This window comes from Epinephelus fuscoguttatus, linkage group LG1 (assembly GCF_011397635.1).
Source record: "Epinephelus fuscoguttatus linkage group LG1, E.fuscoguttatus.final_Chr_v1".
Taxonomy (NCBI): Eukaryota; Metazoa; Chordata; class Actinopteri; order Perciformes; family Serranidae; genus Epinephelus; species Epinephelus fuscoguttatus.
This window is the reverse complement of record NC_064752.1, coordinates 20,783,674-20,811,455: the sequence shown is the minus strand read 5'-3', so window position 1 is coordinate 20,811,455 and position 27,782 is coordinate 20,783,674. Positions and strand designations below refer to the sequence as shown.

At 41.2% G+C, this 27,782-nt stretch overlaps 1 protein-coding gene across 16 annotated transcripts in view; it reads right to left on the bottom strand.

Moving 5' to 3' along the window:
- atp2b2 (ATPase plasma membrane Ca2+ transporting 2) overlaps nt 1–27,782 on the bottom strand; it is a 170,128-nt gene that overhangs the window by 92,601 nt on the left and 49,745 nt on the right. For 8 of the 16 annotated variants that reach the window (XM_049576082.1, XM_049576034.1, XM_049576047.1 and 5 more), the window contains exon 1: nt 1,159–2,314. In XM_049576082.1, coding sequence (XP_049432039.1) covers nt 1,159–1,357 — 199 coding nt within the window. In that variant the 5' untranslated portion in view covers nt 1,358–2,314. Of the gene's footprint in view, nt 1–1,158; nt 2,315–20,650; nt 20,851–27,782 lie in introns of those variants that run through there. The other 8 variants (XM_049575958.1, XM_049575998.1, XM_049575974.1 and 5 more) reach the window with 8 other exon arrangements.

The window sequence follows — 27,782 nt, the reverse complement described above, 5'->3', positions numbered from 1 at the left end:
GGTGTTTAAGTGTGCCAGACACTTAAAATTAATGCTTTCGAGACATTTTCAAGGTCATTTTTAACCATATTTTACACTGATTTTTGGATAAATCATCTTCTTTCTTATTCAAGAATTGAAGATAAGTAAAAACCTAAGTAGTAAGTATTCCCTCCCATGCAGAGGTAGGTTTTATGCAGAATTATGGTTATTAAAATGAGTTAGATTAATCTACATTTTGCCAACAGGTAAGTACAGTATAAGGTAAAAAGACAGCATTAGGTGTAGTTGTAGGTTTAAGAGCTTGACTAATTTGAAGAAACTAAAAGATGAATAAATTAAAATTAGATCAAATGTGCCAATTCAAATTTAAAACTATTTAATGACTTTTAATGGCTGATTCAAGACATTTTGCGATTTTAAGGACCTGCAGACAGCCTGTCATGATGTTTTACCAAAACCAACCTACACCTAAAAACAGAGAAAGGAAATATCTGGCATTTGCACTGCAGACATGAAATAATAACTGTATTTTCAAATAGTTTCACAGAAAATACATAAATAGGAAACAGTCGCGTACCTGTTTCCTATTCATTATTACTGTCATTGTGTTTTGTGCTTTCTCATTCCACTCGTGCCCAGTCCATATGTGCAGACGAAACAGCAAATCCCACGTGGCCAAAACCTTTACTGTATTGCCCTAGAGACCTGCTCCTCAATAAGGCTACAGCTGATTGGCTGATGGGATGGGAGAATGACAAGGGAGGGTGGGGGGACTTGAGAGTGAAGGAGGCTAAACTGTCCAGAGAGATTTCAATGCATACTAAGCAGGCCGAACACTAACATGCTGCGAAGAATTTTCATTAGTCCCTTCAAACAGGACTCCCTCCCCTGACTGCTGTTCTGATGCTGTGCTTACGCATTTCTCCAGGTGCTTTAAAAGGTTTGTGCATGTCTGTGCTTTTACTAGGGTTTTTTATAACAAATTAAACCCATAACCCAGTAAATAATGATTCACATCCAAACTAACAGTTGATACAATGAAAGTCTAGCATCAATCTTGTGACCGGTTCAACATACTGTCTTTAAACACATTCCTCAAGATCATTAGATACACACCGGTGCACACAAACTCATATGCACACCCAAGCATGTACACAGACAAAAACTGAGACTTACCTTCTGTGGGTGAGGTTTTCAGTCGTTTGCACAGTCCCTCTACGCCCATGTAGTCCTCCTGGAGCTTGACCACCGCCTCTGTGCCACGCAGCTCCATGAGCGAGCGCAGCTCCATGAGCGAGCAGCCGAAGCCTGCCGCATGGTTGCCCTCGTTTCTTTGGTTCTTGGCATAAAAATCGCTGTTGGACATGTCCCCCATGATGTCAGCTAGTCAAGTCAGTTAGATAAGTGTTTGTTATTGCTTATAGATCAATCAAAAAGCTTGCACAACAGAGAGAGGAGCTCAGTCTCATCCCAAAAAAAAATCCAAAATAGGTATCAAGCAAGCAACAGCAACCAAAACAGGGAAAAAAGAATGCCACTTGCAGGTAAAGTAGGCAGAGAGAGAGATTAAAAAGGGGGGAAAAATCCGTGGGCATCAATCGATGAGCTGCTTCTCCGTTTCAGGGGAGACTGTCAGATAATGGCAGACCCAAAACCATCAAAGAGAAGAAACAGAAGAAGAGGAGAAAGAGCAGCAGAGAACGAGGAGAGGAGGGGATGACGACACACAAGTGGGGAGCATCCAGGTGAGCGTTGGACAGCCCCAGTGGTCAGGTCCTGAGAAGGGCAATGATGGTGGTTGCAAGTCCTGTTGGTCTCAGGCTCACCACGGCTGCAGTCCAGACCCGCTCCATGTGTGGCTTCCCATTGCTGCTATTCTGCTGTTGCCTCCGCTGCCTCTCCGTCTCTACATGGTGGTCTTCCCCATCACTGCTACAGAGAGAGAGAGAGAGGGAGGGAGGGAGAGGGAGAAAGGGATGAATTCGAGAGATGAATTCAAAAAGGACAGAAGGTGAGGGTGGAGGAGAGAGAGAGACACACAGAAAGAGAGCACAAGGATGAGCGTTGCGTTCTCAGGGCAGGGGTGAATGCAGCGGAAGATGGTGCACGGCTGAAGGACAGCCTCTCCTGGTCGCTGCAGTAACTGTGGCTCTGCTGTCTCTTTCTAATGCTGCTGCTGCTGCTGCTACTGGTGCTGCTAACCTCATTCTGAGGACACGCCAACTGCCAGGGAGAGAGAGAGGGAGAGAGAGGATACGAAAGAGAGGGAGGGCGTAGAGGAGAGGATGCTCCTTTCTGGTGCAGAGCGGAGAGGAGTTGTGCGCGGGTGGGAGGCTGGGGCTGCTCTGACGACAAAGCGGAGAGGCAGCACGTAACGCTGCACTGTCATGGGGAGGATGGGCTGAGCTGTGGAGCTGCTGCTGCTATCTCACCTCTAGTTCTCTCTCAATCCACAGTAAGTGACCTCTCCTATGCAGTCACTCTATCTCAGTGATCCCTTCCTCTCTGCCAGTTGTCTTGTCATGCTTTGCATTAATGATTTTCCTCCATGTCTCCTGCCCTGTGGTCTTAGGGTTACACTCAGAGAAGAAACTTCTACAATGTTAAGGTGTTATAACTGAAGGCCTGTGACCAGTTTTTAATCAATTGCAAGTATATTACAATCATGGACCAAATTTCTTGGTGTCAAAGTATGAGGCAGGCTTAATTCTATGTCTTCTTATTCTTGACAAATCCCATGAAAAGACTGTAACCAACATTCAATCTGTCAACACATTTTTGTCTTCCCCTCACTGTCCTTGGCACCCCAAGTATATATTTCCAAACTGAAAATGTAAATATTCAAAAATAGATGACATTTACAATTAAATTCAATAAGCATAAGATAATTTTCTGAAACCAATGGACATTACAGTTATTAGCAAGTTATTCAAGAAGCCACGGTTCAGTAACAGTCCAGCCGCCAGAGGAAAATGTTGGTACTCGATTAATCGAATTTTAATCTAGATTACGGTTTGGGATTTCGACGATTATGAATCGACATAAAACGATTATGCGCTTCTTGTCAGTTTACTCTCGTTGTCTTGTGTTGCAAATCAAACCCACCAGGAAGCCGCGCATGCGCAGTACCTCCCCCTCCCCTCCTCTTTTCACTCCACGAGCCAGTAAAGTAGGTGAACTACGAGTAATGCGAGGGGCAGGGGATCGCGGAAGGTTTCAAAAACAGCGTGCGGTCTGTGGTCTGTGTGTGTGTGCGTGTGTGTGTGAGAACGTGTGTGTGTGTGTGTGTGTGTGTACGCATCGGGGCCGAACTCCGCCGTGCACGATACAGAGATGTAGAGATGTATGTAGAGACGGAAATGACATGCCATCCTATAAACAATATGTCATCATGGTGTGCCGCATGATCGTTTGCATAATCGAGATTTCAATTTTGACCAAAATAATTGTGATTATTATAGTTTCTATAATTGAGCAGCCCTACTGCATATGCTACATTTGTACATTTCATATGTACAGTAGCATATCAATGTTTATAAAGCGACATAGCTCTGATTACATGTTACGAGCTGAGTTTTCTCATCAGGAGGAGGAGGGGATAGTGGATGGTTCAACACCCAGGCAAGATCGCTTCTAAACTGCAGATCACTGTTCAAGACAAAGATCAATAACGGTTGTTTTTTAGCTAGCATTTTTTCAGCCATGACTGTGGCACCAAATGCTTGTATTTTACGTCAAAACCACGACGTCTCTCCTTTAAAGCTCTATTTATCTTCATATCTCGATGTCCATGAAATGTCCTCTTCTTTTCTCTTATCCATCATACAAACATTTCCACAAATGATAAATGCTAAGCTACACATTATCAAGACAGCAGGAGAATGTTAAAGATGTATCTTAGCATCGTCGCTAGGCAATGGCTGGAGTTGCTGGGCATTTCCATTAACGCATTTTTGTGCTTAACCTTAACCACACTTAATCCACTTAAACCACAACAACCAACATTTTTGAAACATAAAGGTTCAAAATATCTGCTACATAATAACATACAGATGTTACATATGCATGATTTAGTACAACGTACAATGGCAACTCTTATTCTGGAAGTTGTGTTGTCAAGAAATATCTGGTACTCTAGTGAGTATTTTTTCTTTGCACCTGGGCTCAAAGCAAATGTCTGTGCCCAGGTTCACTATAATAAAGTAACTAACATGTCACTCAGCACAATGGTGTGGCTCATTGTTGTGTTTTTAATAGTTTTTGGACAACAATAGAGGTGTATGGCTCAGAGGAATAAGCAGCACAAGCAATACCTGTTAATGGGATCATCTATTGTTAGTCTTTTCATGAGATGAGGAAAAGTAGAATACAGCCATCCTTTTTGTTTAAATCACCAGTTTCACACAATCTACCCTCCTCCACACATACATGCAACATTACAATACAATGCACAAGACGCTAATTATCTGTCACCACTGATTTACATCTGTGCCTCCATTTCCAATAAGTGACATCAGTGGCCAGTAAACCTCTGGCTTACAGCAGCCCTACATCACTTCCCACCCACTCAGGGGAAAACCTGGAATCAAGACGCCACTGTATTGCATCATGCTGAACGCTACAGTAAATCAATAACAAAGCACAAAAACTGGCTGGCTATATCATCTCTCCGTCATCTGTAATGCACAGTAATAATACTTCTCTATGAGGAACACTACACCGATAGCATGGCCAGTCACTCCATTTAATAAACAAGCTATAAAATCATACAATGAGTGATTTGGTCATTCATTCTTTGGAGGTCATAAGGGTTTTAGTGCAGTGTTTTACATCACACGCCAAATTCTAACATCTAAAAAGCCTGTTTCACGAGCTGAACTCTGCTTAACCAAATAATTAAATCAGCAATATATGAAGTAAATCAAAAGGGAAATCAGCCAGAAGCAAGCAGCTACATTGTCGTGATTGTTGTGATCCACTGTCCTTTTGTTAAGCTGAAATATGTTGCTTGTGACTGCTGCTGTGACTGGTAGTGCAATCTGTGCAATCTTCTGCATGTTTAAGCTATAATAAAGATTACGCAGCAGCCCAGTCTTGTTCTTCTGAAGTTGTTTCACCATGTTGTAGGTATGCAGTAAAAATGTCATAGTATGGCCAGGTATGAAGTTTTGTAATAAAAACTATTCCCAGAACGTAAAAACATGTTGATGCTGGGACAGTTTACAAACTAAAACAAAGGTTCGCAACACAAGGTGGCTCGCTACAAGATGCAGTTTGTCCACCTATTTGGAAGCAGCAATGGAAATCAACAGAAAGTTCATTCAGCAGCAGATAAAACTCAGCAACACTGAGGTAGTTAGCACCCTTGGATTATTGATACTGGTGGCACACACTGCTTAATTCAACCAAACTGACATGATCAGCAAGGTGTCCAGTAGCAAATATCAAGCATGATGATACAAATGGGATTAGCACCAGACACAATAGTGCACCCGGAAACAGCGGGGCACCGACCTTGTCACAGCAGGGTGGTGAGAGACCCTGCCAACACATGAATACACATCTGTAACTCCACAGGAAGCAGTCCCATCTGTTAATGAGCTCAAGCCATTACTAAAGTGACAAAGTTAGACAGCATTGGCAATGTCACCTGGGCAGGTGTGACTTAATAAAGCTGCTAAACGTTTCTATAAAGTGTTTCCAACTAAAGCACATATTCTGTTTCTTTCCCACTTACTGATTAATATAATACATTAAATAAAATACACTGTATGTTCTAGTTTGATTGGGTTTTGGATAGTTTCTCCATTTAAAAAGAAATGGACAGCACGTGGCAGGACTGCATCTTCCTCTCAGTTTTTTCTCCAACCTTTTATGCTGCCCCCCCTCATTCGCCTGCCGATCAGGTCCAATCAATGTTGGCGGTACTCTTTGCGTGCCAAGGCGGACATCTGTGCCGGCCAGATTCTCCAAAACCGTCAAATGAAAGCAAACAAATGCTATCCCAGGAAATTATATGTGTGTGTGTGTGTGTGTGTGTGTGTGTGTATTTGTGGGCCTGCATAGTTAATTAAGTGGCTGGCTGAGATGAGAGACTACATCTCACAGGTAATTCTGGTGGACACCACCACCAGTTATACTGGTATAATACCTCACTGTACTTCAGCAGCAAGAACAATGCTGGTTCTCTATCCTATTAGCTTGCCTATTGCAGCTTATCAGTTAATCAGTCAGATACTGTAACTGGGTAAAACGGAAACCAGCGGGGCTCCTGTAGATTGAAAACCTGCTGCCTTGATGGTTGTGGTTGAATATTCGTGCTGGCATGGCACAGAAGCACAGAGGGAGGAACAATAATGCTGATGATCACGAGAAACAAAATTAAATAAATGCATAATTTGATGCCAAGATGCATTACGAGAGTATTGATTACCAATATCCCAACACACACCCCCAAAAAAGTTGATCCTCTCCATTATACTCTCTCTAATATAAAAAGTAAGACGGGCTTAAATACATAAATTGATTTCAAACAAACCTATCAGGAGAAGCAGCAACATCAGCAAGCTACGCTGTATAATTCATAATTCTGTCTGATTCGAGCTGTCCATCTTTTCTACATGTCATTCCTCCATCATTTTCAAGATTCTTCATGTTGAAAGAAAAAGAAATTGTGGATAATATTGCAGTATTCATGACTAATTTAACACAGAATGTTTGAGCAGCTCCCTCCACAACATCTGCTCATTACCAACCATGTAAAGGCGGCGAGTTTTCAGCTTCACATTATCATGTTGGTGATGTAAGTGACTGGTGGCGGTGGTGGTGTTATATTCTGCTGGCGTGCAGCTGCCTATCTTTAAATTACGATGACATGTGCAGGAGTGGAAAGATTGAGATGTGGGAGGGAGGGAAATGAGAAAAGACGTAGAAGGAGAATGTAGATAGCAGAAGACGTTAGTTGAAAGATGGAGGAAGGCGGAGACCCAAGGAAGGGTTTAAAAGAGTAAACCAGAATTACGGAATAAAGAGGGGAGAGCGTAGAAAGAGAGAGGGGAAGGGTAAGATAGAGGTGAAGTGCACTGCTGAAGCCTGAGCTGAGTAACTTCAAAGCAAACAATGTTCTCCGTTTTATGTAATGTAAACACACACAGACACACTAACATGCATATATTTACACACAGAATTGATTTCCGCTTTTCTTGGAAAAGGAGGGCAGCTGTACGGAGAGCTATTGTTGGTGTTTTTGTACGCATTCACAGATAAACCCGCAATGAAGGCAGTGTGTTAAAATGGTTCTTCCTCACCTTTAAATAATTTGAACATCAAAGGGTGAGCAACTTTCTCCTCCTCACGTGTTGTGAATATGGAGCATTTTATGATTTGCGAAAAACCTTCTGTCTCCATATCTCCATCACCACCACTCCCAGTCGTCTTTTGTACCTGTCTGTGTGTCCCACCAATCTCTATGCTGTCATCCTGCTTACTTGTCTATCTGCAGCTGACTGAAACACTTCCCTGCTGTGCTATTCTTCTGTCTACCTCCCTGCCTACTTGCCAGTCCGTCCGCATAATTATTGGCATGCTCCCCATGGCTTGACAGTGAGTAATGAGTACAAAGACTCAAGGAGAAAGTGTAGATTTGGCAATAATTAACAGCTTTTTACCTAAAGTGCAAGAACACTTAATTGGACTTTATGAGCTCGAACACCATATGGGATCCACATTAAAACATGGAGCTCTACAGCCAGATGCTAAGACCATCTGACCACAATACTGTATAGTGTTTGCTGTTCTGTATGACTACTGAAAATAAACACAAAGAGGGATCTAGCTGAGATACAAAAAGGGCTATTAACATAAAGCCAATGCAGCAATTCCACACAGTCTGTACAGCCAAGAATGTGGGGCACAACATGTGGTACAGTCTTTACTATCTAGTTGTAGTGTTTTTTTTTACTTACACATAAATTAATATTTTGTCAGACTTTCCAGTTGTTTCTTTCATTTAAATGGAAAATGTTTGGTAAGTGCACATTAAACAGAAAGGAAATGTACTACAATGCCACTGAGCAACCCTGCAGTACTTATTCTATTACAGTGTTGTTGCGGGGGCACTGTATTTTCTTAAGTGCATCATATACCGGCAGCATCAGTCAATAATTTCTAAAAACAAAAGTATATACACTCAACTAATATATCATGGTCATCCTGTCTTATCAATATTTTCCAGTGGTATCAAAGGCTTGAAGATTTGATTTTAGAGCATTCAGCTTAAGATTTTTTGGTTGTTATATTTATAGTGTTGTTACAAAGAGAAAAAAATCAGGCAACTTTATGTAATTGTGTCTTGATGACATCATCATCTCAGTCTCGCTTTCTCTATCCATATTCAGCATAGTCCCATTATCTCTTAGCATCAATTTTACCTGTAATTTTAATTCCTCTATGTATCGTGCCTAGTAAGTCGCTGCTGTGTCTCCCTGTTCTGCTCTCTGATTATAAAGAACAAGTGTTAATGATCAAATGGTGCTCTGCAATAATTGCTGCTTTCTCCTTAATGAGAAGTTCCTGGCCTGACAAGCAGTGCTGTCCTCCACGGTGAAGCCATGCGCATTCTCCGTGTGTTTGTCTCAAAATGTCCTTGAGCACAGTGAGGCAGAGCTGAGGTAGGAGCTGTGCCCACTGCACCACTGCCAGCAGCAGCACTGGCATACAGCTCCCCCTGCCTGTGACAAGAAATAGTTCAGGAGACTCTGCTGAGCACAGAGCTGCTCTCGCCGCACACCTGCATGTCTGAAAGTATCACATCAAAAGCACCAGTCAGAATCTGTCTGTAACAAGGTGTTCACATGGGAGAGAACAACATGAACACCTTACAGTGTGATGCTGTCGATAGAACACCACCACACAGTACAGCCTCAGAAATGACAATCAACAGCTCTCTGACAAAAATAGAAGCATCATTCAGAGCAATGCTTTTGGATGGGGCTGTATTAGATTGTGAATGTGCTTATAGTGTGTCTACTCCTTGTTGGCTACAGCATATACAAAGGAAGGGACTTGCTGTATCTGTTTGTTGGTTACGTCACTGATTGGTTGAGAGTGGTATCACAATGGCAATGGCAATGGCAGAGATCGAAAAAATAAATGCCTACTTTAACAGTGTTTGAGCACATATTTATGCTGCAGTGCTGCTTGGGAAGTGAAATAAACTCAGTGAACTCAAAAAAAAAAAAAAAAAGGGAACCTTACTGTTTAAACATTGGTTGCAAAAAAACAGTACTACACTGCCATTTTTTTGCAATGTACATTTATGAAATTTAAATTTGTCTAAACCTGAAATAAATGTGGTAAATTAAATCATAAATGTCAGCGAAGCAACAGAGGCAGTTACACAATGCTCAGGGAATCCCCAAACACGCACATACACGGATTGGACAGCAGCTGCATTGCAATACTGCACTGCAATATCCAAGTGCACACGCGCGAACACACACAGAAAGAGAGAAAGCCACATTAACTGACATTGTCTCTGAGGTGAATTGTTACATAACAACTACACAGAGAGCCTCCTTTCAGCCACCATCAGTGCTCTCTAATTGGGTTGAAAGCAGCTGTCATGCTAACTAAGCGCAGCAGACAGAGTCTGACGAAGAAAAAGGTTATTTTGGAAAGCGATGCAGGAGCTGGAAAAGGACTGCAGCTCCAACACATTATCTGGCTGAGGGGAAGATAAAGCAGAGCAAAAAAAGGACAGAGGGATGAGTCAGAGAGAAGGACAGAGACAAAGAGAGAGAAAGATGCATTTACAAATACATAGGTCCATGTGTATGTGTGTGCTTAGGTATATAAGCTTATAAGTGGTAAAGGGGTTTTAAAGAAAAGCAGTTGGCCAGGCAACCCTGACAGCCGCAGGGGTTGCTGTGTGTCACTGCAGAGTGAGCTTGAGAAGTGAGAAACTGAGAACAGGTGATGATATGTCATAGCTGTGAGATGACTGAGGATGAGACACTGAGCGATTTAAGCCTTTGCTCTGAGACGGTGTAATGGACCCCGTTTTTCACATCTATGAAAAATCCTTTCCTAAAGAGGACAAACAGTCTTAAAAATATGTCAAGGTGTGCCACTGTAGGTGACTCCTCCCCCCCTCCTCTCCCCCTTAGTTCCACCTGCCTCCTTTGCCTTTCTGCTTCTGCAGCGCACACGCCAATTATGGCTGGTGTACAGATGTCACCTTTACTCTCACCATAGTGCTTTCTATTTAACTGCCCGCTCACTCTCACTCTCTATCTCTTCAGCAGACCTTTTTTTTTCATGAACATCGCTTCATTCTTTTATAATTTACGACAAATTACTGCCTTCTCTTTTGTCCCATCCTTGTTACTGTTGTAAGGATTTCTGCTGTATTCATGACCACCTCAGTACTTTGTCCTGGGTGTTCCTGGTGAGCAAATGGCATTATACAACATAAGCAACACTGTCAGGCTGCGGAGGGAGATATGGAGATGGAGAGTGTAATCCTGCCTGGAGCAGCTGTGTGGATGCACATTAACAACTGTAACCAAATAAATACTGACATTTTATTGCCAAGCATATTGAAATGGAACAAACAAATGTAGCATGAAAGTCATTACTATTGAAAAACTAGCTAACCCAAATGTTGTTTGTACATAATGATGTTATAATAAATAGTAGTTTAGTGTTTGCTTAATAATAGATGCTCTGGTGCTTTTACAATCTGTGGTTTTGCCTCTGCAGGAGATCATCCTGGAAATGAGGAGCTTTGCCATTTGCTGATGAATTTCCCAATCAAAGATCTGATGTTATGATTACAGACCCCCAGCCTAACTTTCCCAGAGTGTGACCTCTAATTTTCATTCACCTGGAACTTTGGAGTTGAACTAATAGTAAATTATAAAATATTGGGGAGTGAAACGAAATGAAGCTTTTTCTCTAAAGCTTTACTATTCTGTTGTTTTATCAAATTATGTCTAAGTTAATTAAAAGACACTCGTGTAAATTACATTCATATACAACTAAACTGTTTTAATAATCATGTTGCGGTGAGAATCTAATTGCTGGTTTCCTGGGGTGGTTGGGGTGGAATTTAAGCATACAAAAGTGCGGGATGTGAGTATTGATTGCTATTATTCAATACACACACCAGAAAAAGTTTGATCCTCTCCATTTCACTCTGTCCAATATAAAATGTAAGACAGGCTTGAAGACAAACCTATCAGGGGAAGCAGCAACATCAGCAAGCTACACTGTGTAATTCATAATTCTGTCTGATTCAAGCTGACCACCTTTTCTGCATGTCCATCATTTTAAAGATTTTTCATGTTGAAAGAAAAAGAAGTTGTGGATAGAACTGCAGTATTTCATGACTAATTTAACATTAGGAACATTAACATTACAAGGCAGGGCCTACATGGTGATAGAACGGCATGAATAATGAACAGTGAGAGAGGAGATAAAGTTGATATCAGAAACTACAGGCTCGAGAGTTTCTATCTCTTCAGATAGACGATCATAACATTGACCTCACATGCTTCTCTGGAAGCAAAAAAAAGGAACAGCCAAGGTACAAGCTGTGTTAAATTCTGTGTAGTCAGTAAGGTATCACCCTGTTAGGTGAAGTCTTTCCTGTAACTCCTGTAAGAAGACCCAAGGCTATGAACAGTGAAACGATCACGGACCAAACAGCGCAGTTAAGCATTCATGAATCTGAGCCAAGCACATGACAGGTACAGGGAAATAAGCACGACTCCATGCTGTTTCCTCTAACAGAAAATAATGTGATAAAACGTGTGAAAATCAATAACATGGAGAAGCTGCAGCTACTGTATGAGTTTGTTGTTTTTTTTTGCCAAAACAGAGACATCGTTTAAGGGATGGCAATACTGTTTATTTGGTCCACTTTCAATTTGGGTTCTGACCAAATAACTGCAAAACTAATAACATCCCCATCAGCTGCAGATGAACTTTCTGATTAGTAATAATGTGAGCAAATGTTAGCACACTTACATGCCATACTAAGACGTTGAACAAGGTAAATATCACATGCTCAGCATGTTAGCATACTTACATTGCCGTCTTTCTCAAATAACTAGTGCACCTAAGTACAGTGCTGCCTCAGAGGGCTGTAGACTCTAAATCTTGTTACCTAGTTACAGGTTAAATTAAATAGCCTCACACATGCCTGTGGTACATTGTTATAATATTAAACAGCCTTGGTGAGCATTCCCAGAAAAAGGTTATGAACACAATGCCTGCTGGACTCAGTTAAAACACTATGTACAAAGAGCATTGGAAAAATGTAGTGTTGTCTTCCTTTTCACTCATGCACTTTGTAGTGATGCAACTTTTACGCCTGCCGTGTTCCTTGTTCCCACCCAGCATCAGTATCATAACCTTACCCACTTGATCAAAGTCAAACCCAGAATGAGTCTGTTTTAATCTGTTTCACCACCACATTCACTACCTTCACAGAATAATGCATCAAACAAGCGGATGACACATGTGCTTGTGGGGATTTTACTTATCCACACACACTATGACACATGGTGCAGTCCACATGTAATGTGGCTCACAGAACAGTAATGGCACTCAGAGTGATTCTAACCACATCGGTCCTGCAAAACATACTGAGTCATCATCACTTTCGAAGCTGAATGCTTAAAGCTTGTGTGTAATGAGGCAGAGACTGTTCATTTAACCTTGTAAATTCTGGTTTGGGTTATTTTTATTATCTATTTAATTAATGTTTTTTGTATAGTGACAAGTATGTAGCATAAAACAACGCCACACATTGCAGTATTTATGGCCTGAACTAATTTGTAATAACCATCCCTAGACAGGCCTTTAAAATACAAAAAAAATCAATAAATACACAAGAGACAGTACAAAAACAAACTCAATACGCACGAACATTTAAAAAACACAAGATTCAGAACCCAACAAGAAAGAACAGCCAAAGCAGTACAAGACACAAACTACTGTATAAAGCAACATAAAGCAACCAGCACCAGATCATTCATTCATGACTACATGACTGATTCTTCTTCAAAAACTGTTTCAGTCTAACTTTAAAATGATTCCACTCAGGTTCTGGTTTGATTTCCGGGGGTAAGGAATTCTACATGTTGATCCCTCAAGAGAAAAAGCTGTTTGTCCAGTGAGGATTTACATTACACCTTACAGTTCCCACTGGATATTCCACGTCTAAGAGGACCCATAGCATCACTGAGCACCCAAGGAGCCTGATTATGTGGGATTTCATATCATATTCATTGTATTATTTAAAACTATGAATACTCAGATGTGCAGGTGCAGAAACAGATACACTGAAATTCTGCATTTCAGATCGGCTGCACATCAGTATCGGCCAATATTCGCCTTGTCGCCTGCCATCGGCATGTGGGTAGATAAGATGACAATCACTGATGGCAGTGGCTGATGTTTTTTCTGTTGTATTACATCAATTTTGTGCAGGCTAATAAGCAAGGCTCTAGATGAATGGAGTCCTGTTGTCCTGGGGACATTAGAAAACATGGGATGCTGTCAGGACGAAAGGACGCAGTAAACAAGGGGGATGCACCCCTATTGTTTTCCTGATGATGCTACATTGTGATCAACAAATCTTGCTGACATCAGCAAAGGAGAGCTAGTTAATGTTAGCTGTAGGCAGTCAGTGGGGGCAACTAACTGCTGTTGAGCTGAGTTACATTATGATGCATTATAGCTCTCTTTGGTCAAAGCAGTATTGAGCGAAGGTGAATTATAACATTCTCATGACGTGTTCAAATATAATCATTTTTTTTTATAAAGATGATGATAACCATTTATTAGACAAATAGGTAACAAGATCGCTCATGATGGTGCCACCTACATTTCTTGTAATTAGTAAGAGCAATTATCTGTGTCAACAAAAACAAAGCCCAGTTGTGAAAAACTAAATGAGTTTGACCCCTGTCCCCCTTTCATTTGTTTCCCTGTGGGCCAGAATCCTGACCTCAGATTACTCATCTGTTCCTAGATTTGTAAGCCTTTTTTAATGGAAGCACTCTGTTGCTTTTCAGCATGACAAGCTGCTTAATCTGTGTCCGGAAAACACCCGGAGATCCAAAAGCGTGATACAGCTTCTTACAGAAGTCCTTCCTGTGCAACTAAATGGGCACACATGGTCAAGCAGTATCCGAGGTAAACAAAAACACACATTACTGTTTTCTCATTTCAAGGAACAGAATAAGAGAATAGCATAGCGCATCTATTGTAATATGAAACAATTAGTGCACTAGTACCCTGGGGCCGAAATATCTAAGGTACAGACCACCCAAATAAAAGTGACTGGAAAGACTGAATGACACACTTAATATTTCACACTTTTGACTGGCAGTAACAATTTCTTTCAGCTGTTGAATATGAACACACACAACATACACTTAAGGAGCACACCTGATGACAAGGTGAAGATGGGGATTACACACCACCTGAGTTCTAACACTCAGCATCTCCTAAATCTCACAAAAACAGACCCTTGTTGTGCAGTTACAACAGTTAACACAAAGGTGGAGGTGAAACATCTTTACATCTAATACAGTTTTTCTTCCCCGTTCTCGCACTCGAAGCTCCTTTACTGTTGTTGGCGATTCTCCTTTTGAATTTGATATCTATAGTATCAGTTGTTACAGTAGTCTATTGTGCTGTCAAAGTTGTAAAACTCAAATGTTTGATAACCGCAGATGGTCTGGGAAGCATGTGAATAAAGCCCTTAATCCTCAAAATTACAAGTTAATTTGTGCCATTGTTTCAAACTAATGCAGGCTCAGTATGATCCTGAACATCAGTCATAATAACCAGAATGTGGCTAGAGTTGACCCCACAAATCAGATTACATTTACACTGTGTTGTAATGTCAATCATTCCAGAGGAACAGACACTAAATCAGCAAAACATTTTACTTTATTATTCATGCTTTATGCTTATGTTGCAATTTTGCCCACATATATATTTGTTTCTGTCCCTACTTTAATGTACATTTACAACTATAATGTTTTTTTATTTTTGTCACTTTGAATAAACCGCCCGCCTGTCTGCCTGTTCTTGCTTTGAAATTCTGCTTTGCCTTCTTGCCTCCTGTATGCCTGCCTCCCTTTTTGCCTACTGGTGGTTCATGATACAATGCCAGAGTCTTCCTACAGGGGGACATTTGGAGTATGTTAAAATCCTATGCTCGGTGGGGGTTGAGATGTGCATGTGAGAGACTGGTATCTGTAAACAATATGTTTGATGGTGCCACAGAGGATGCAGGACTAACCTCTACAACAGTAGCTAGCAAAGCATCTGGCACTGGTGATGTATTTGTGCCACTGTTGAGGGAGAACAACCACTGGTTTAGGCAAAGGAAGAAAGGGACTGATACTGGTGTTCCAGGTTTAACAGAAAAATAGGCCAACAGGCAGAAGGCCCAGAAAGATAGAAATAGAAAGAGTTTTGTTAATAATGTTAAGAATGGTACTCTAGTTTTGAATTCATCTGTCTATAAGGAGATAAGAAGAGACTGAAATGGTGTAATAATGGCTTCGGTATATGCTCAGAAGAGCAGGTCTAATTCTTGGAACAGAGAGGGCTTACAAATAGACACCAGTCACTGTTGTAGTCCAAAACACATTCATCCCATTTTTATCCTGAATTAGCACCCGCTGCACTCAGTTATTGTTGTGAAGTTTCACCAGAGAACTGAATAAGCATATTACAGTGTGACACACAGTTTGTATGTGTTAATTAAGTATCATCAAGATCACAAGTTAGGCATTCTGAAGACCGAAAGACAGCAAAACTTAAAGCTGTATTTGTATCGAGCATTTTAACCATACATGCATGCATACATTTATATTAATGCATTCACTGAGCAAGATCACACATCTCATGCATTGCAATGCAAATGTATATGCCGTGTGCACATTCTTATGCATGCCCACACACACACACACAACACATGCACATTAACTTCCTGCTGCAAGGTCAGTGGAAGACAGAAAGAAAAAAAAGACTGCTGTGGCCCTCTCCTTGCTCCAGATGAGCCTGTAGAAATCACGAGGGAGTTATTGGTCTAATTAAATTCAACACATGCAAGCTAAGTGTGCTAGATGGGGAGTAAAGACAGAAGGAGGGGTGAAGAGGAGAGAAGAAAAAAAGAGTGAATGAGTAACACTAGTCCTTTAAATCTAGCCTTGCTGCGCATAACACAGGGAAACACAGCAGCAAAACAGGCTGAAGCCACACATCAATGGTCATATTATTGGCCCATCATGTAGAACGTATCCTTAAATTGATAATTTATCTACCTTTTAATAACTAATTTTATAAACATTAGGTAACATTTAAGTTTGCTAATGACATACCAAGAAATCTCTACTACTTATCTGGATATACTGAATTCTGACAAATACCTACCGAGTACAAACACCGCCTAGAATTTTGTGTGTCTGAACTGCCATTTTATAGCATGACATTTTATTTTGAGTCCTGAGATGAGCACAGTGTACCATACCTGTGTTGTTATGGCAATCATGTGAGGCTATAAAATGACATATGTTGTTCATCATCAGAGTGTGAGCTGATGATGACATGGTACAAGCTGTTATCAACACTTTTATTTCCAGCTTTACTATTTCTGCCTCCTCCTTTGATCATCTGAGCAGTGAAGAAAGTGGAGAGAGTGAAACAACAGACTAATGAATAACACTGCAATATATTACATGGGAAAACACATATCATGCTGCAGATATAGAAGTGCAGCATTGTCACTTAACAACTAAGTGTAAGATTTATAAATTCCTGACTTTGGTGCCCCCAGTGGTGACATCAAATAAGACACTGTGGTAGACAGCAATGCGCGCTGCTAATCCTCAACCCCAACACCCCCTTAATCTCATTAACAAGAGTATATTATCTACATCTAAGTGTTTACAGATGAAAAATGCATATTAAAAGTACATCCATGAAGTAGAGCAACTGCCTTTTGAAGATTCATTCAATATGAGAGGTGGTCTAAGCAGGTAAAGCAGTAAGTGCAGGTTCATGATGAAGCAAATAAACAGAATTGCACTTTGCCATTTGATCTGCATAAACACATTAGCTGTGGGCGTTCCAGAGACAGTTGTGCGAGTGAGTTTATTTGAAGCGACAACACTATGAAACCCCACCCCAAATTAGCACTCCAACTTTGTCTCAAATAGCTTTGCGCCTGTTGTCAAACCATGGGTGATTTTGACTTCCCTTCCCTGTGAACCAGACAAATCTGCAAGCTCATGTTTTATTTGCTCTGGCAAATGTGTCCGGTCCATCCTTTACTTTCGAAAGATTTCCAGCAACTTGAGATCTGCTGGGCCAGTCACAATTGTTTATCTTGTATGGGCCGTGTTTGAGGAGCACTGCTGAGGAATTTTTGAAAACAACCAATATGGCTGAAAGCAGCTATCACATTAGAATGTAACAACCTGGATGGTAAATCTTCACTAAAAAACAACAACTGATCAGCAGATCAACTGCACCTAAAGCTTTGCTCAAGAAGGAAGATGTGTTTGCCTTAATTATGACAGGATACTGCAAATGTTTAATATAGCTACTCACAATACATCAGCTCATCTCTGCACGCTGTTGCCTGTTTACATTTTTCGTCGCTTAGGCATTATTTTTTTCCCCCCACATTATATCAAGTCCTGCCCTAATGTACTGTGAATGGCCATCTACACCAGGCAGACCTAGTCACTGGTCGCTCAACATCACATGTTGATAACCCGTTGATAACACCCCTTGAAAATGTAAAAAAGAACCAAGAGGTTTAAGACTAATTCTCATTTGTAATTTGGTTTGGCCAGGTCAGGTCAGGGGATCCAATCATACTGATATGAACAGGAAAGAAGCAGAAGTTTTAATCAACCCAAAGTAAATGCAGTTACCCTCACACATCGTATAATTTAAATGTGGCAAGGAGCAACTCAAACATATTGAACTTAACAGTGTGTGAAGCAAGTCCTCACTCAACCAACACACCAAGAATATATCAACTGACAAGTCAGGAATAGAGATAGATAAAAGCTATTAATCACTGTCTCTGACACTCACACACACACACACACACACACACACATTTATATGCACAAACACACTCACTGCTGTCAGATTTTAATGGGTGACTGGATTCAAAGTCTTTTCACCTGGATAAGATTAATTAGAAAAACACAGATGCTTGTTGGTGGACCCAGCAATGAGACATTACACTCAAAACAAGTGGGTGCTGATGTCAAGTGACTGCCTGCAGTAGCTTAAATCCTGCCATTCAACACATCTTATGTTTATTTAAAGTACATTTAATGAGGTAGTCACAATTTCAAAACAAACCTAGTTTTAACATTTAGCCAATGTAAGCATCTAAAGGATGATATCAGTAAACACATGACATGTTCTGAGTCTAGTGATTTTTTTTAATTTATAGCTCAAAATCCCCAATTTTCCTTACAGAGCCACCTCACTGCAGCTGAATTAGGAGACTGAACTGCATTTAAACCATCCTCAAACGGCATGACAGCCTTCTCCCTCTCAGCAGCTACCTATACTCCCCCCTCTCACCCTCCTCACCTATCCTTTTCTTTCCTCTCTATTTTCTTAGAATTCTTCCACTGGTAGACAGGCTTACAAAATCAAATAGAGCTATTTATAATGTTACCATCATTTCCTGTCATTTGTTATTTCCAACAAGACAAGAATAAATAAATAAATTCTTACTGTAACTGTCTTTGGCTCAAGTTTCATATTCAAGTTTTTCTTTTTTTTATTAAAGAACTGTCAAATCTGTTTTACCACTGTGTTTGTCGCTATGCTACACAGAGGTGATGATGACACAGCAAAATCTAAAGCACTGCGTCGCTAACAGATTCTCTCTTGACTATAGGAGATATGACAGAGCAGAGCAAGGTATGGATTTTCTCTCTAGGCTGTTTGTTTTTCTTGAAAGCTCCTGTTTTTCATTTGAATGGTTGTTAAATCACATTTAAAGTATGATGAATTTCAGGAGCATAGGTAAATACTAATGTTATATACATACATTTTTTGTGTATGCATTCGCAGGAAAAAGGAGCCTTGGTATTTTCAAACAGCAAGTGAAGGACTAGTTGAAGTTCACATGGTGACTTTACATCTCTTTATCCTATATTCATCTTCCCTTAGGTTAAAGAAAAGAGTAGTGGAAAATGTCACTGCATGCTTCCTGTGCTACTTCTACCCTATAATGTCAACATTTAAATATCTATAATTGTGTTTAAGGACATGAAGTTTCAGAGGACAGCAAGACAGCCTATGCATCATTCCTCCATTTTCAGTCTGTGTGCACATTTGTGTGTACTTTTGTTCAGTAACGTCTCATCACCTGCATGCTTTATGTGTCCAGCGGGACATAGTGAGAGAAAGTGTACAGGAGAAAGGGACAGAAAGAGGACTGACACTCTGCTTCTGAGCTGTATGGCTGTCGTGGTGCAGTGGAGCTGATGGTTGAGGTCACACAGTCATCCCAGCCCCAACAGAGGTGCAATCAATTTCCTATGACAGCCTGTCTAACATTGTGGCTGACTGATTAAATGACTGGCTTGCTGACTGAATAAATGCCTGAATGAGTGAACGACTTGGTGGCTATGCAAAAGGCTGACTGGTTGTTTGAGTGACTGCCTAGCTTCACTGACGTGTCTCTGAATGGTTTTTTCTGGTGCACACACTGACTAACTGGCTGTCTACTAAACTGACTGACAAGTCAGCCAACCAGACAACAAGCCAGTGACCCTGTCTTTCAGCTAGTGTGATGATCAGTCAGTTGACAAGCAAGACAACATTCAACTAACCAGCCAGTGAAATTACCAAATCACTGGCCACTGACTGTAATCAACCACAGAGCCAGCCATCCAGAAAAACAGACATCCAACAGATCAAGGAGGAGAGGTGATAATGTTCCCCATTAATTCAGCCACCTTGCCAAATAGTCAGTTAGTTAATGCAGTGAAGACAGCTAGCAGGCAAACACACATGATCAGTTACGGCAGCGAAGCCTGCTGCTATGACAGAACCAGTCAGTAAGTGTGACAGAGAAAAGAGACTGCAGACTGCATGCAGCCAACAGATGGCCTGACTAAATGAGGAGGTGTGCAATAAAACATCTTCATCTAGAGAAATTACAAGACAAGGGGATTTAATTTCTCCAAAGAATCTGAGTTTGACGTAAAGAACAGACCTACACAACATACATGATGAACTGCAAATGTGTCAGCAGATATATGCAGATTTATGTATAGACATATACAGATAGATACACACAGTTTAAACAGACCTCCAAACATGCATCTATTCTGCAGGATCATCCTCATCCCTCCTTTCCCTCTCTAACAGATCACCTGCTTCTTAACTACCTTGCCTACAATATTATCCATGTTCTGCACACCCACAAACCACAGACGCACACGGAACAACGTGTACAGATTAATATTAACACATCACATCCTACCGACATGCCGATGATTCATGCAAACATAATCAAAAGCACCTAACGAAACCGGTGAACACATGATAAGCTGTTCATTAATTTCCATTTAACACAAGGACAATGTATACTTACATGGCAGCAAGGTTATCACCACCATCACCGTGACGTGAAAATCCTCCCACCTAAAAATGATATTGCAACGGCACATGCAGCAGCAGACTAACCACCACAGCGGTGTGCAGTATGTGTGTGTGTGTATGTGTGTGTGAGTGAGTGTAGGTGTGCGTGTGTGTGTGGAGACTCGCTAAGCTGCACACTCACTGCTACTGCCTCAGCTGGGGCTGTCTCAATGCACAGCCTGTACCATGTTGGCAGGCGGCAGGGGTGGGAGCGTGCGCGCGCGTGTGTGTACGTGTGTGTGTGTGTACGTGTGTGTGTGTGTGTGTGTGTGTGTGTGTGTGTGTGTGTGTGTGTGTGTGTGAACAGTGCTGCATAGCAGAGAGGCTGCTCTTCACTTGACAAAGCTTTTTCCTGACTGGATAGAGGGATCAAGATAGAAAGATGGAAAAATAAATGGATAGGTTGCTGAGGACAGAGAGAAATGAAAGGTTGGCAGCACGGAGGAAGAAAAAAGAGAGGGGAACAGATACAGGCGATATTCTCTACATCTCTCCTTCTCTGTGGCTCTCTCTTACTCCCACACTGTGACATTTTGCCCTCAGAGCAGAGCAGGAGGTCCACTGTAGACATGCACGCAACCTAATTTCAGAAATGACCTGAGAAGAAAGAGAGAAAGAGAAAAAAAGAGGGTGAAGGACAGAGGGAGACAGAAAGAATAGACAGATGATGGAGAAGAGGATGCACCGGAGAGAAGGGGGGATTGAAAGGAAGGTCAAAAAAAGAGTGAAGGAAGAAAACTGGAGAGGCAGTAAAGGAAGAAAGAAGAGTGAAATATGTTAAGGTAAAGAAGGAGCAGTGCATGAGCGATAAAGATAGAAAAAAGTAAAGAGGAGGAGGGGAGGGTAACTTTCAAGGACATGGATCATTGTCAGGCTCATTCTTGTCTTCTGCAGCTTGGGATACCCATACAACACATGCAGACCTGCATACAGCTCGCCCCAGTGGACACGATGGCTGCAGGACATAATGCCTTTGTGTGCCTGTGCATGTGTGTCTGGCTCATCCACACACACATGGACACAAAAGCGCACCTGTTCTGCCCCAGCCAGTCATCTGGCTATCCAGCAAGCCAGCCTCGACAGGAGAGGATAACAGCTTTGTGTCATGTTGCCGTCACGTCACTATCCCACATCTCATCCTGTCACAGCTTGCAGGGGAGAGAAGGGGAGGAGGAGGAGGAGGAGAGGGAGGGGGGAGCGAGAGCCTTGCTGTGACTGCTACCCCGCTCTCTCTCTCTTATTTGTCTTCTGTTTTTTCCCCCTCCCTCTGTTTTATCGGTGTTTATTTTTTGTCTCTCTCACACTCTCCCTCCCCTGTTGTGTCACAGGTGTATTATGTAAATATCAGATGTTGGACAGCACCAGCATCCCTAGCAGCATTCCCCACACTTTTGGTTATTCCCACTAGGATGAATACAGTTTAAAGAGAGCTGAGCTGTGCACATCCAGGCGAGGCTGGGACAGCTGATACAATACACAGCATGTGCTGACATAACTACAGTATTGTAGAGGCCTGAGTTTTTGCATGCTGTACAGTGGCACTACTGCTGCACAATTGTTCCACTTGAGAAGGAGAACATCCTTGGTTATCTGACAAGTTTTGAGTCACAAAATGAAGCATTCAGCACAAAGTTTGCATCAAAGAGAAAAAAGGGGCTACTGTGTGGCTGTTCGAAGAAAGACCGGATTCTGTCATGGTTAATGTCAAACTAACAGGCTGGCTTTGCTGTACAAGCCTCGGCTACTGCAAACATCCCATTTGGACAAGGATTCATGTGAGACACCATGTCTTGGACTCAACTTTTACTGCAGAGGATCACTTAAAGAGAGTCACACTTCAACCAGCTACTAGAGTTGTTAACTGAAAGCAGCTTGCCTGCTGTTGATGTTGTTTTATGCAGTTCAATACCGTATATGCTCTGTAATGTTGAGGAAAGTTGCTCTATTTAAGGACACTGTGCACATATCGGAGCTAATGTGATGAGTAAAAAATTCAAATCACAATAAATTTAGGAAAGACTGGATAAAAAGGAGATAATTCATTAAACAAAACCCTGACTTCAGCATTACTTAAAGAGAGCTGCCACAATAGCTGCAGCAATGCAGGAGAAGACCAGTTCAATAGAATAGAATAGAAAGAATACAATACAATACAATACGAACACAGCAGCCTGATGCACTAGCTATACACAAGTTCTCTCTTATAGTGGCTTCTTTTTTTAGGGCCAAGTTTGGGTGCAACATCAACACAAGACTATACATTGCAACTAGTTAGTTTCATTAAGCTGTGTCGTTGGTCAGTCGCATCACAGAGATGTACGCTTCATCTTGGCTGGGTTGGCGTAGAGTGTACCACTACCTGTGGCCAATCATGGAAAAGCACTATTGTGGCTAACATTTATCACCAAAAAACAACAAGATAGATGAACTAGGACAAAGCATTATGATTAGGTTATAACTTCATAACCTCAACCAACAGCTAGACAGAAAAATAACAAGTTATATCGACTAGTGAAGCAGTCAGGTACAACATAGGGTAATATAACTGTACCCTATTATTGGGCAGATGGATGTCTGTTATGACAAACCCATAATGATAACCCACACTACTGATGTCATGTGAACCGATACTCGCGATACCTTTCGATTCCATGATGAAAAAAAGCCTCAGATACTCCATTTTTTGGGGGGAAAAAAAAGGAAGAACCAATACCAGCATAAGAATTGGTGCTATGACTCTTCTGGAATTGATGGGGGCAGTATATGCCATATAGCATTACAGTCCATGCCTACATTCAGAGCGAGGGGGTGACGAGGAAGAGGAGAGAGCAGCTGCCTGCGAAAGACCACATTCATAACCAGTCTCTGCTGCACTTTAGGCCAGAAAATAGATCTGCTAGCAATGCAGGGCTCAACAATAAGGATTGCCCGATTGCCCGGGGCAAGTAAAACTCATGGTCGGGCATGTAAACTAACAACTCACTTGCCCGATCGGGCAAGTTGCTAAAAATAGTAAAAGTTAATAACTAATTGATAAAATAAATGTATTTTAAAACGTGCTCTTCTGCTCTGATGCAGCGGTCTCTCTGCCGGAAGTCACAGGCACAGCTGTGTAACAATGTCCTGCCCACAGCCCCCATTGATATTATTTTGCGCGACGGACGCTTCATATAATAACATAACAATATACTATTTATGGTGTTATGCCATCGTGTCATTTCTGTCTCTACATGGTCACGCATTAACAATTCTCCTCTGCTCTCTGTATCGCGCACGGCAGAGTTCCGCCACACACACAGGTGAGCACGCTAGAGCGGCTCGGGCCACATTTTCCTGACCAAACCTGACCCCGAGCCCAGTGCAGTTTGTCAGCTGACAAAGTTTTTGAAATGGACACTGTGTAAATAACCAACAGACTGCTGTTACGCACAGACAAACACGCTGACAGCACGGCACTCATGCTGAGCTTGTGTTGCGTTCAGGCGTTGTCACGTAAATAACAACTTCCAACACTTAAAGAGGTCATAGCACAAAACAGCAGCATGTCAAGTGACTTTTTACTTTATTATATTCAATACAGTTGTATGTTCCTAAATCTTGAGACACCTCATATGTAAGCTAGACAGACATTTCACCTGCTCATACTGTGCACAAATGTACTGTATGTACTTAGTCCTAAAGAGCCCTTCTGGTGCCAGTAGATACATAGAAACATCCTAGCAGGCTGTGCTTTGCAAGCATACAAAAAAGTTTCACGCATGTGAAAATTATTTTTCATGCGTGTGCTTCACCTCTGCTGCTACAACTCCATCCTAGGGGAAACACTGCTGTGTGCGTTTTGTGCAACAAGTGGATGTGGTAGTCTACTGGTAGAGTAGAGAGAGAGCTAAGTAGCTTTGAAGTACAGTAGAGCAGGGCAGAGAGATGGAAGCAAAATATATTAAACCCAGTGTTAATACAGCAGAACTGGAGAGAGGGGTGAAAAATAAATAGAGGTGGGCATGGCTCAAGTAGGGCACAAAATTATAGACGGAGAACGATTGACAAATTTTTCACTTTAAGCCCTGACACTGTCATTTTTGTGTAGGAATTAAGCTACAATACATGACATATGTTGTTTTAATTAATAAATACAGTGTGAATAAAGATTACATAACATAAAAATAACTGCAGTCTTTGTTATTTGATAGCCGCTTAAATTAAACAATTTTTATAGGGCAAGAAAAAACTGACTTCGGGCAAGTAGATCTCTGACCAACTTGCCCGACCGGGCAAGTGAAAAAAAACCTTAGCGTTGAACCCTGCAATATATGCAATTTTAAACACCACTTTGTCTGTTTATTACTTGCTTTTAACTCGTTCCGGATTGCTTCTTAACCATCCGTGCTCCGTGCGGAGCTTTGTCCAGACTCCGTACATCTCCCTCTCTCCCCAAGTCCCTCCCCTGGGAGAGTCCGGTGGTCTCCTATGAGCCCAGCCCTCGAGATGTGCAACACTCCGTTAAATGTCATTCAGTTCATCAAAAAATATCCCAATTAAAATCAGTAGCATAATAAGCACATAGGTTCCATGTTACTTTGATTAATTTCAACAACACAGAGAACAGCTTGAACAAGCTGCATGTGAGCTAACGATCAGGGATTTCACTCTCAGCAGTACGTGACTGCGCATGTGTGTCTACTTCCGAAACGCAGTGGTTGGGGTGTGTTTGATTTATTGTACTGGGGCGTTTGATTTTTCCACAACTGGACCATGGACGTCAAAAAACGCCATTTGCACCAGGACAGGACAAACAATGAATGAAACCAACGAAATTCCACACATTCTTGTGGTTGGCTCAAACGCCATCAGCGTGATTTAAATAGTAAATATTTATATAGTTTATTGAGTTTATTGCGGATGTTAATCAATGTTTTTTACAACAAAAAATAGGTACAGGGTTCCTACACATTTGGAATTTCAAAATTCCATACTTTTCCATACCCTAATTTCCAGACTTCTTGGTGTTTTTTGTTTTTCTTTTCCCCAGAGAATATGCGACATCTGAGTAAATATATGAGTGTATCATATTTCACATCACATTTAATTATTCTTAATAGGCGATTGTAGCCAAGTACCATAATGGCATGCAAATAAAAACTCAGGTAAGTTCAATGTCTGGGCTGAGGCAAAAAGGTTGGGACTCTGGGTGCAAGCGATGCAGTAACGAGACGTCGGTGTTTTTTCCTTTCATGTGGCTCAGAATCGCCTTCTCCCCCATCTTGGCGATGTCAAACAATTTCACACAAAGCTTGCATCTAGCTCTGTGTGTGAATTGGGAATCCTTGGCCAACCAGTATTTATATACGGGATTGTCAAGCCAGCCACCCATCCAAAAACTTGCATCTACCCATTGTGAACTACATGAAACTCGTCTTCTTGTCGAAGGTGCAGTGTTGGAGTGAAACTTGATACCTGGGGGGCTGGAGGAGGGTCATGGGGAAGCGGACTGGACATACCACCTGTCAATCAGGTAAAAGGGGAGGTATGTTTTCTGAGACGTTTGCTCTCACACAAACTGTGCTTGGCCCGGCATAAAACACGATCCGGATTGGTTAAATTATTTTTGGAAATACTTAATTTCCTATTTTAGAAAACAGTATTTTAGAACAGTGGTAATAGTCTGGAAACATAAATATTTTTCCATACTTTATTTTTCATTTTCCATACCTTTTAATACCTGGAAATTGACCAAATTTATTTCCATACTTTTCCATACTTTCCATACTTGCATAGGAACCCTGTAGGTAAACAGGAAAAGAGAAAAAGAAAAATTTAAGTAATATCTGTTGATAGAAATGTTATTTTATATGCAAATATTCTAATAAAGTATTTCTTGTTTAAATAGGCAACAGTAGTCTTCTTCCTTACTAATAATAACCTACTGGTTCTCTGTTGGAAACAGCCGATGAAGTTTTCGTTAGCCGTTGGTGGTGATGAACTGTCTCATTGATTTCTGTTGCCGTGCTGTCTTGCGGGTCTTCGCGGCGGTACACGGCCAGAAAATAGTCCCAATTGATAGCAAGGTCTGACGTAACGCAGGGATGTTTTAAAATTATTGAAATAGTCTAACACAACACATGCATACTTTTTTGTAGCTTAAAACCTTTTGGTTACGTGTCCCCTGTACATCTTCAGAACTACTTTTTCTCCAGTAAGCTATGGGCGATTTCTCAGAGCAGGAGGCTCGTTGAGAGTAGTGACACCGTCACATCAGAGCTACAGATAGTCAGCGTTTCACACAACTTCATGTCCAAAAACCTGAACTATCACTTTAAGTTCAGCAAAATGATTGAGGTCATGTCCATATATCATACTATAAGTCAATAACAGAACTGTCATGAAAGGACTAGTAATTATTACTTAGAAAGTCATCTAACCCTATATATTTGCTTGCCAATGTGGCACAGATGATATTTACATGCAATTACCCCCCTTACTCGTGTGTGTTATTTTATGAATGCTTTATTTTGCATTTCAACAGATGACACCAGTTTATTTCAAGCATTCCTTTGGTGGGTATATAAAGCATAAGATCACCTGTGGGTAGCCACCGCAAAACAGCAGTATAATTCGCTCCTTTTCATCCTACAAGTTATCCCATTTTTCAAAATGACAAATCATAACAAAACTATTTTGCAGAAGACTTTACACCTACTAAGGGCCAGATGTGAGATTTGAGTTGTAACTTATGCCTATGTTGGAACTATTGTAGCTAGTGCAACCCTTAAAATGTAAGTAGCGCACAAATTCTGACCTTAGTTAGAAATTGCATTCAAACTAAGCTTAGTTTGAACTTACACATAGCTGGTTCAACCCAGTGCAGGTGTTTGGTAGGCTTGAAATAGTCCTTTACGTTATTGAGGTGACTGGAAAACTTGTTCTAACTTTGTGTGTATTAGTTCATATAAAATGATGTTGCTGACTTAAGAAGCCTATAGTGGAGTGTGGACAATATAAGTTTTAAAGAACAACTGTTAAGACAATTTATCTTTGCTGGGGCAAGGGAGAAAGAGTTTCTGAGAGAGGGAGCCACACAGAGAGAG